The 11,283-nt window shown below is 45.4% G+C and overlaps 2 protein-coding genes across 2 annotated transcripts; both read right to left on the minus strand.

Annotated features, from left to right (window-relative positions):
• Positions 1-1,428: 1,428 nt before the first annotated feature.
• On the minus strand, positions 1,429-2,043 carry LOC128727463 (general odorant-binding protein lush-like). Its single transcript, XM_053821378.1, has 4 exons — positions 1,968-2,043; positions 1,794-1,882; positions 1,598-1,712; positions 1,429-1,517 (listed from the first exon to the last, which is right to left on the minus strand). Exons 1-4 carry the CDS (start codon positions 2,041-2,043, stop codon positions 1,429-1,431), a joined length of 369 nt encoding a protein of 122 aa, XP_053677353.1.
• Positions 2,044-9,432: 7,389 nt separating this feature from the next.
• Positions 9,433-10,750, minus strand: LOC128723950 (putative protein TPRXL). The gene is made up of 2 exons (XM_053817715.1): positions 10,726-10,750; positions 9,433-9,803 (listed from the first exon to the last, which is right to left on the minus strand). The coding sequence occupies exons 1-2, from the start codon at positions 10,748-10,750 to the stop codon at positions 9,433-9,435; spliced, it is 396 nt and encodes a 131-aa protein (XP_053673690.1).
• Between the last annotated feature and the right edge of the window lie 533 nt (positions 10,751-11,283).

The raw sequence follows: 11,283 nt of genomic DNA on the forward strand, positions 1-11,283 counted from the left end.
AAAAACCATGCTTCGTAGTAATGTTTTCCCCGTTTACGTTACCATGGCAATAGTGAGGCAGGCGTCAAGTTCAACCTGCACCAACACGAAGGAAGCGCATTTCGTTTCGCATGATTTGGCATGAGTCACTTTCGATTTTATGTCGTTCTTCTCCTCACAGCTGGCATGGGTCCGATGGCCTGTGTTACCACTAACTAAAAGAAAATGAAAAGGCACTATTATTTTTCTAACAATTCGCAAAAACCAATTAGAGGTGAAATTGTAGCTTTTCAATATGTAACATTGCAAAATTTTTCATTTCTATATATTTTTATTAGTTTAGTTTATCTGAAGGATTCTGTCACAAGTTATTTTGCTTAAAACCCTCACTTGTATCTATGTTCTTATTTTTACCAATAACATGCTGATTCTTTTTTTTTACTTTAGTAACAAATCCAAACCCGTACATCAAATACGCGCACAAAATGCAACGATCGGTGGCACTATTAAATACCGACTATTCTCCCTGATCGAGCGATCATCCCACCAACGATCACCCTCAGATGAAACGAGGAAGTAGTGAAATGAGATGAGCAAGTACACCAGTGAACCACATCACAGGCAACCATCCCATAAAGAGCAGACATGCACGGCGTCATAAAAGATCTCATGAGGAGATCGCGCCAGCGAACAAGCGCCGGGCAAAGCCAACTCTGACCGAGCGCACGATCGGGACGGTGATCGTGAACCCCGGACAGAACGCGATCGTTGACTGGCCGTGGATCTAGTACCAGCTTCGGATCAAGTAAGCGGGTCGCATGCCACGCAGAGGTACCCGTTTGTCCGACCGGCTCAAAGCGAAACACCCGGAACGGAGAGTGGTGCGCATGAACGAGACACAAAGCGCGCGTATGCAGCGCAACTGGCGCGAAGAACCACATGCGGGCGGTGGTGCGTAACGCGCATGCGCCAATGACGTTAATTAAACGGTGCTCGAATGCGGGATTCCCTTTCAACCGCTTGGCCTCGCGTGTAAGCGTACGCCGTGGCGTCGGAGTTGTGCGTTCAATTTCACGGTTCAATGAGCACGCGAGATGAACGTGAACAGCGACCCATGACGTGAGAAGGGTTCCTTGGAGAAGAGGACCATCTTCTTTCGGGTGGGATCGGCAACGCAGCATCTTTTCTTCTCAACTGGTAGGTTTCCCCTCCACCATACGGGGTGGGGTTTTCATTTCGTTTATTTCTCACACTCTTTCTATTTCTATCTTACTCTAGTGACCTCACAACTCCACCACCATTGTTATGTTGCTGCGTTAAATCTATGCTGCTGCTGCTGCTGCAGTTGAGCGCCGTGTGCTAGCTGTTGTTTTCTGCTTGTTGCTTGCTGCTTTGTCTGCTATCCCGTTGCTTGATCGCGCGTGCTGCTCACGCGATCGGAAAATACGCCTAAGGAAACATAAACACCTCGCCATCGTACTCGGCGAGGCATTTCGTGGAATAGAACGTTTTGTCGCACGTGTCCTTGTATTGAGCCTCTGAAATGATTAAATTAGGGTAAGTGCATAGTTTCGGCAACCCAACTCTTTTACCCAGTGGGTCGGCTCCCCGTACTTACGAACATCGCGGCAGGCTTGAATCGCCTCTTTAGCTTTCTCCTTTATGTCCGGTGGCATCATAACGTCCATCTGGGTGAGCATCTTTGGAACGTTGATCTCGCCTTTTTTATTCAACTATGGGTGGAAACAGCATGCAATGGGAGGGATCGTTTAAATGTTTTTATTGATCACACTATCTTCTCTCGGTTCACTTACCGTCCCGATCATCTTCGCGATACACGCCGTGTAGCATTTGAGCTCGCGATCCTCCTCGAAAATGCCCTTCCGCAAATTGTCCAACATTTCTGGGAATGATGGAGCGAAGTGGAAAGAAGGAACCATAATCGTAAATTTATCGTTTTATTTGCAGTAACGTCCTTCCAGGCTTACCGGTTGTAACCTTGAACTTGGGCGCGCACCCCGACCGCATCATATCCATCGAGTTGATCATCTGTGCGCGAGTCATCTAACCAACAGGAAAAAGGGAAAAAATGACCTCAAGCGATCGCATGGAACATACTCAACGCATCGCACTTACCGCACCCTGGACGAAGGGAATTGCCGAGAATAAAACCACGGCCCACAGCAGGCCAGCTACCCACCAGCACCGCGATTTCACGTCCATTGCCACGCCGGAATAGTCAATCCCGTGTAGATCATCGCAACCGAACCGAAGCAGAAATGAAACGCGTCCCTTTATCTGGTTTCGCAGCGATCGACACTTGCCTTAATGGTTCGCTCGAACCGTACGTCGGTTCTACTTATGCCCCGTGAAGGAAAATTAACCCGCAATTAAAAGCATTTGACGAGTCCGCGCGAGCAACAATTAGCACGTCAACTCTTGCCAATTAAGGGGGCGTAAAGCAAAGAGCGGTGACAATCATTTCCTTTCGTTCTTCACCCATTCATCGGGCTGAATCACACCGTCAGCTAAAACGCTATGCTTTTCGAGAGTGAGAAATAAGTGTAAAAGGTTTGATGATTTATTCGCGATGATGTTAAACTGTACGTAAGCGGCTAATTGGAATTGAAAATAGTATTGTTTGTAAAACATCTCTTTTCACTCTCGTCTATTTTCAGGGCGACATATCATCAACATTGCACCAATTTCTTCACTGAAAAAGAGCCATTTTCATCGGGACGAGAATCTCGTTTGCCACGACCATCAGCCGCCTTATTGCGACGCATGCGACACCCAATCCACCGTGTCGCCAATCCCAAACAGTACGCGATGCAGTTCAGGAAGCAAACACCAGGAACGAAATTCACGTGGCCACAACGGCGTCGATTTTCCGATGATTTTCCCCTCTCTACGTGGAGGAAAGAAAACCCCCACCCAACGCGCCAGCACCGTTTCTTCCGTTCATCCTGCACGCCTGGTCCGCTGACGCGTCGCTTTCTTCCACGCAACACAACAAAAAGAAAACTTTTTGCGCAAGTCCACGCTTGCCCGTCGTCTTTCGCCACCGCTGGCGAAACGCGGCGGCATCGAACATTGTTGGCCGGCGTTCGTTCGTGTTGCACGAGTTCTGCGGGTTTGCGTCGAACGGGGCACATTTTTGAACCAATACAACCGGTCCTGCCAGGACAGCAGGGCCCTAGCAGGTCAGCCCACCAACGCGGTACGATGTTGCCGGTGGTTTTCGATGGAAAAACCTTCCAAGTGGTACGACGGCAATGACGACGTAAACGGTGTGTGGCGCGCTGTACGCTGCTGGCTGATGGGAGTGTTTTCGTACGAACGAAATTTGTTCGATTGAAAATTTCTTACGAAAAATTTCAACATTCACACCAAGAGCGCATGGGAATTGTAAACAGTGGTCGCGTGTGCGCGCTTGCGAGAACGAGATGGTACACGTAAGTGGGATAGCGAGTTCGTTCGTCGCGTTGAAGCACGACCGGTTTGGGAATTGTAAACAGTGGTGGCGTGTGCGCGCGTGCGAGAACGAGATGGTACACGTAAGTGGGATAGCGAGTTCGTTCGCCGCGTTGAAGCACGACCGGTTCGAGAAGGTAACAATACCAGCTGCGTTGAACGGTCAAAATCCCCTAGCGGCGTAACGCGCGTGCGATGGTAGAATATTTTATTTAGCGCGCATGTTGAAATAAAGAATTCGACACATTTCATGCTTGTAAAATGTCTACGACGTTGTAAATTGGTTCTAATTAATTTATGCATCATGTTTTGTACACCAATAAAGAAGTTTTTTGCCGAAATGAACAAATTAATTGATTATTTGTAAATTTTTTAATCTTATCGATTCGGATTTTGTTCCGAACGAACGCGCAACACTGCCGGTTACCACCCGAAGCGCAACTCGTCGGTTACCACCCGAAGTGCGTGTGTATGCGAAAGCGGCGTTCGGGTAACCATGGCAACCGCGTGCCGGCTTGTGTATAGGGTGCCGACTGGTATCGTATGGTGTTACCTCCTGCACGCATGCTCTCTTAGTAAAATAGAGGGAAGCAAAAACTCTCCGGCGGGTCTGCAAAATCGCGTCCGTCGAGGGCGTTCGACACAGCTCCGGGCATCATCGTTGTTGTTGGCTTTCCAGCTCTTCTCTACCTCACCGGGGGTGTCCACGAACGCGTGCGGATGCTTCTTCTACACACCCTTTGCCCACGTGCTGCCGTGGCCAGCACGCGTTCCGTGCCGCCAAAGGGTTAGCCGCGTGCTGTCACTGTGTCTTCTACGCGGACGGCACGGTGCACAATTTCTACCGAGAGCGCATGCTAAAAGGAGGTACCCTGAGATCAGCTGTTCGCCACGCGCAAACTGGTGCCGTCGGCTTCGTGCGCCACGAAGGCGTCACCACACTTCGTGTCGGTTTCGTTGTGTGTGTTACTCGAACGGGAAGTTGTTTATCGGAGGGGAAAAATACCAGGCGCGCAGCGTGCATCAAAAACCCCTAGCGGTGCGGACGTGGTTTTCATAAAATATTAAAATTTATTTCTCAATTAAAAAATAATTCTTTCTGGTGCGGGTTTCTTTCAGAAATAATTCAATTCGTTATAATACCTTTTATTTTATTATACATCCATAGTCTTTCGGATACTTTCATAAACCCAGCCATCGCTTACGCGTGGGCTGCATCGGGAGAAAAATAAAGATAACTCAAAACACGCACCGAATAATACTTTTTTCACATTTGCAGTTTTTAATCAACCTTTCATTCAGTTTCATTTCCACCTCCTCCTAAGCATATATATTAATCATTATGTATGTATGTTCAACATTTGCGTTCCGGTGTGTTTTTTTTTCGCTTCTAATTTCCGCTACGTAATTTATTTCCAAGCTTTTTTCCCCGTACCTAAAATGTTGAATTCCCTTCCCTACGTACGCGCTTGTTTCGAGTAATGTGTGGCGACCGACAGGGTTTGTGAGTGAATATTTCTTTGCGTGTGGATTTACACTTGAAAATTGTAGAATTTCGCTCCTTGAGGCTGCCACAACGCCTCTCTCGCTCGTCTATCTATCTTCGCGTTTTTTTTGTTGTTGCTGGAAAGAATGTAATCCCTCGTTCAAACAAGCCGTTGATGATACATGTGTAATATATGAAGAATATATATGCTCCTTATCAAATAATCCGCGATTGTGTCTTTTCTTCGAAAAAAAAAACCATTCCATCGCGCCCCCAGAGGATTGATTTACTTTTTTTTTTGAATTCCCACTCGAGATTCGACCGAGAAGGAGGGACCTAGCTTTAAGGAGGTTTTGTACAAATAGGTGGGGAAATCTTTAATGAAAACGCAACCCAAACGGACTAGCCAAGAATGCTAGCCTTAATCCATGATAGCCTATACACGACGTTCGCAACCTGCAAGCAACACTGAAGGTGCACGCTATTAATTTTATCAATTAACGAAGAGCAACATCAGTTAAGTATCGCCTTTTGCAATCATGTCCTTTCACATTTCGTTTTAGGACGCCCTTATTTCTTGCTCTCATTTGTTCGGATTGATACGAAGCAAGAGCGCACTCCATTATTACACACTCAAACCAGATGATCGCGAGTGACAGTTTGCAAATGAGTAGGCTATGGCGGATGCGCGTTGGATGGATTTGCATGCCGACGAGATGCACGCGCGGGTTTTCATAAACGAGTGTGTACACAAATAGTAACGAGATCATCAAAATCATAACGTAACAACGGCCTCTGCAATAATTCGTTATTCTGTATCACCTACTTTAAGACCGTACCCTTCCCTACTAACCATTTATTTCGGTACGTGTGTGTGTGCTGTTAAGCTACTGCGCGCGTGCCTAAACAAGAGAGCTTTATTTTCCGCGCAAATGAACACGTGCGCATTGTTGTCGGGTCCGTGCAACTCCTTAAAAGCAGCACGCTGCATCGCGCACATTCATCCGATTTCGATTGCACACGGCTCCCGAATCGGCAAGCTTCATTCGTCCTTCATATCTCACACATATATGCTGGGCTTATGTGTCCTTTTGTTCTTCCTGCTACTACTGTTTTCCCACTATAGCGCTATATCTAATCTTACATATTCGTTTGTACTCTAGAGTTTTAGTTTATGTGTGTGTGTTCTACTAATTCTACGACGAGCACGCCTTTTCTACTATTAATCTGCCTTCTCAGGCCAGCCGTGCGATCATCTATACTCGCGAACGATCGCCACTGGCCGAATGAGGACAGAATTCGGGAGGCAAGAACTACATTTAAGTTGCATCGTCCTTAGCTTACTTGTACAATAGTTTCTCTTCACGTTCGCTTGGGCGTGTTTTATTTTACTGACTACCTCTTGCAAGTGCAGGTGTGCGTGGGTGTGTCTCGCTTGCATAATCCAGATGTTAAAACGTTTCTCTTTCTTCAACTTCCCCTTGCTTTCGCACACACACACACACACACACACACACATCAAACACACCTGAATTCGCCACACAGGCTTTTGGTTCAGGTCAGGATATTTTGTGACTATATATCTACTACTACTTGTATTCTGCGCCCGTAAGCGAAGAACGTATGTGATGTTTCGTGCGTGATGGCTTGTGTTTGACTATTTCGCGGCATCCACCGGAAGTCCACAGATGTCTAAGGACCGGGGAAAAAAAAACAAATCAATACCCATCCCCCATCCGCCGCTCGGTTTACCAGCGCAGCGGAGATGGTGATTATGTAACAATCAATAGCACAACGACGGACAAGAGTCCTTTTTTTGCGACGTGAATGACTAATTCTGGGTACGGTTCATACGCATAAATCTATCATCGGTTGTTGTGTTGCTCCTCCAGCTAAACGCTATTCTCGACGAGAAATTAAGTTCTCACGACCAGAATCCAAAAGGGAAACAACGAAAGCGAATTGTGCTACTATTGCTCTGCACCCAGCAGTGATCCTGTGAACTGTTATGCCGCCTGTGGAACACTAATCAACGTTTAAAAAGTACTGCAAGACTTACACAATACATAAAAGATAAAACTTGTGATTTCTTTTTAACGATACCGCGCGCACAAACAAATGAAAAAGGAACACGGAAACGAATTAAAATAATACATCCTACGTAACGGAACCCATCGACAGTGTTGAGGCGAAAGAAAAAAAACTTTCTTACCTTACCTATCCTAACGCGTTTGGGCGGCATGCAACAACTAAAACCAGCGGCGTTATATGGTCCAAAACAGATCTCGTACTCTAACAGGGATGCTAAAATTGTGCCAATGCTTCAAAATTTGCAACATCCGCAACGTGGGGTGGGCGCTACACATTTAGATTACAAAAGTACCCTCCAGATGTAGAGTAATAAAAAACAAACGCACTAAGCAGAATGTCCTCTGCCTACGGTCCAACCTGCACAGCGTAGGTAGGGAGGGTTCTTGGGAGCAAAATGTTTTTACAACTGGAAAATTTAACTTATGTACCACAGCCATATAATTTTGTGTTGTGTGCTCTCCTTTCTCACTGCGTTCTCCTCGCTAGCATAGTATCCTGCCTCAACCTTGCCCTAGGGCTTAAGTGGCGCGCATGTCCTTGATCGGCGATCGGTCGCTCTGTTTTTTTTAAAGAAAAACTACCAACCCCCGAGTGCGCATGCATCCATGCAAACGGAATCGCTCTTACACGTCGTTACTAACAATATGGCCGTCGCGTTTCGCCGCTTTGACGAAGATGTGAAGTTTCTTCCTTAAGTTTATCTGCTCTCACTTGCCCGCTTAAAAACCATTCTCACTTTATCTCTCTTCGCCTCTCTATCTATCTTTCTTTACAGCCTCCAGATGGCATTTATCGGCTCCTGATCGCGATGGTGCATTTCGGATCGCACAGACGGTCGCTCGATGTAACATAACTCTGCAACAACCGTGATCGAGTGACACAAGTTGTGGGTTGGGTTGCCATCGAAATACGTCCGTTTTTGAGCACCGCACCGGCTTGGAAGTGCCGGTCCGCACGCTTAACACAGCAGTAGGTCTACTCACGACTCGAGAGACTTATTGTTATCACCATTGCGCCTTCAACTAAGTCTACAAAAAAAACGTAAGGATACGGAAACTACACTCTACACATTTACATTTACAAACGATTATACACAGTGTGCACACAAAAACCGGTACGCCTACGGTAGTAGTACATTTACATATATGTTGTATTTTTTTTTTACATTATCTATCGTCACAGAGAGCGCTCCATTCTCCCCCTTCCAACATAAGTTCCACAACATTCAACCACCGCACCCCAACGGTGCTCACGATCATGCGCTCTTCAATGGAGTTCCCCAAAATGGTACCAACGTGTGCACAAACTCTCGGACGCTCTGTGTGCATTTTCGCGATGCACTAGCGAGGTGGCTCTTATCGATAAGCAAGTAAATGATGTTACGTGTGAGAGAGAAAAATACAAAACGCTGTGCAGTAAGTGGTGTGTGGGTGGGGCTCTTTTATGGGGAGGGAAAGCGAAAGGAGGTGCGCGTGCGCTTTCAAAGATGCGTTGACTCACCTGGAAAAATAGGAACGTAAAGGAGTGGTTTTTTTATATCAATAACGTAACGGGTAAAGTTAATGTTTGTGAACGGTGCATCGCCGTACATGAGTGCACGTGTCAAAAGAAAAACAAAACAAAAGAAAAGATTTATAAAAAAGAATATCAAAACGAAGAATTGTGAAAAACGAAAAACTAGTACGTAGAATAATGAAAAGAAAACGTATAAAACAACATAAACAGAAATATAACACTTCACAGCAAAATCCAACAACAAGCCACTCAAACGAACAGATAACGAAAAGATTACGCAAATACAACAAATCCGTTAGGGTGATAATGAAAAAAAAAAAACAAGTTAAAAATACGCGAAGCGAAGCGAAGGAGTGGTTCGGGATATACGGGATACAAACAGCTTTCCTTCTATTACCTTAACCGCCGTAGAAAGCATCTATCAAAAAGAGCTTTATTTCTACAATGAGTTTGAGTTTATCATTCCTATTGTTAGTAGTTAGTGTCTACCTTGTTCCCAGTATTAGTTGGCGCAAACTGCTGCTACGTATTACGGATGCGGTTGTTGGAACGAACGTAGGTTACGGTACTGTTTGAACGGAGTCGCCCGCCGTAAAGACGCAATTTTCTTCATGACCCGCCCTTCGACGATAGTCGTAATTGAATTCGATTGACCGTTGCACGATCCGCGTTGTAATTTCATTTCTCCGGATCAACAGTTCCCTTTCCGGTGGACGGCTTTAACAACTCCTACAGTCTCTGGAGAAACGCGTAACACCAGTTTTGTACACAGTCATGCTTGATTTGGTGCCGGTTTTTAGAAACCAAACAAGGGCCTACAATTTGAGTATTTTGCTGGCGCCCTGCTTGAGTTTTTGTCGTGGGTTGCACCGGATGCTGCAAAAGTCCTACACCTCTACCATGTTCGCTTGGGTCGTAGTAGATGGGCGGTTGCTCCGGCTCATAGTTTCCACGGCCACACCAGTGGCGCTAGGTGCTGGAGGCGATTGGGTCGTCGCACCGGACGAGCTTGTAGAAGACGTCCCAGATACGGTGCTGCAACCGTTGTTCTCAACACCTGAGGGTGATCCGGATGCGGAACTACAACTGGCATCGAACGAATTGCCGGAGCATCGGTTCGGCGGTGGATGCTGCCCTGGCAACGGTTGCTCCTCCCGGTGTTCGCTTACTTCCGAGCCTCCGGACGGGGTCGACGAGAGCAGATTGACTATTTCCGGCTCCGAGAGCAGTCGGTAGCGCACGAGGCTTTCCGGTGATTCTGATAGAAAAGTGACGCATCGGCCAGATCACATGCAGCGCGGATGATTCGAATTTGTGTTACGGATGAAGAATGATACCCGATCGCACGAAGGATCAGTTGAAGCCGTTAGTATTAGCGATGTAGTGTTAGTGGCATTCATAAAGTGGTTAGTGGCGTGATGATGACGATGGCACGAACAAACCATGCGATAGTAGTTGGGGAACCATCCACACAAACCCCCAAAATCCAGAGTAAACAATCGAGCGATATAGACAGCATGGAAGTAACAAGAATAGATAATACAAACGTTAGTTCACAATCAGCAGTTATACATACAGAGAGGACATGGGACGTGAGCAACTTTTGACATTCAACAGTACAACAGTGTGTGTTGGGAACAGCGAGGCCAGAGGATGATTGAATGAATTGGAAAGAAGGGGATGTGTATTTTTGTGTGTGAGAGGAAAGGATATGCATGTTCATGTAAGATTAGAATGTTACTTTAAAAACGATTGCCACGACGAGTAACAAACATGGAATGAGAGATAAGTGTGGAAAATCGGAAAATATCAGCATCATCAATCGTTCGCTTTTACCCTCTCCAATAGCGAAGAATATTTTTGTTTGATGAAAAATCGTAGCAGTGTTGTTACACTTATACAGTTCCATCTCTACAGTAAATTAAAATTAAATTTAGTGCGATTTCATATACCTGTAATAGTCTTCGCCAGTGTGTGCGCTTAGAAAGTACGTTACAATCAACGTGCATAATGGTAGTCTGTCTTATCTCGAAAATGCACAAGAACAGTGCATTGCGTAGTGCAGTGTAACAATAGTTATATGTCTAGTTCAGATTTCCTTTGATAATGCAATATTGTTCTGTCCAATCTATAAACCGTACCAAATTTAATTTATAAAAAAAAAGTTATGCGAACGTTACTGTACATATGTACGGTCACAGCCATAGTTGGCATGAATTCGAATTGCGAAAAGATGCAGCTAACGGAAATGATACTGCTTTAATTACTGTGCTGCGGCCGCTTTTTGTGAATTCCATTTCTTTGCTACCTAACTATCAACTACTTTCTAGCGTGCAGCGTCATATGCGTTAACCACTAATAATAACGAAAGGGGATTATTAATGCTTATGCGAACGTAAAACAAATGCATAAACGCATAATATTGCTTACAAACGATGAAATGCCATCACCTCTATACCCGATAGATATATGATAGGATTTGTTTGAAACTAAAGAATAAAAAGTAGAATTCATATTGAGTAACGCATCGAGAGACTTGCAATTCGCAGAAACACATCCTTCGATTCAACCGAAAGGGAAACTGACTGTTGTGGAAAGCCCGACGAGGTCGTACGCTAACTAACATAAGCTTAATACGATCCCTGGTTTGTAATGGAGGCTTCAGCCTCCATTCTTAATTCTTAATCTTAAGCACACGTCACTAGCCCATAAATTGAACAACTATATCGGCATTTGGA

The sequence above is a fragment of the Anopheles nili genome, chromosome 3 (genome assembly GCF_943737925.1).
Source record: "Anopheles nili chromosome 3, idAnoNiliSN_F5_01, whole genome shotgun sequence".
Lineage (NCBI taxonomy): Eukaryota > Metazoa > Arthropoda > Insecta > Diptera > Culicidae > Anopheles > Anopheles nili.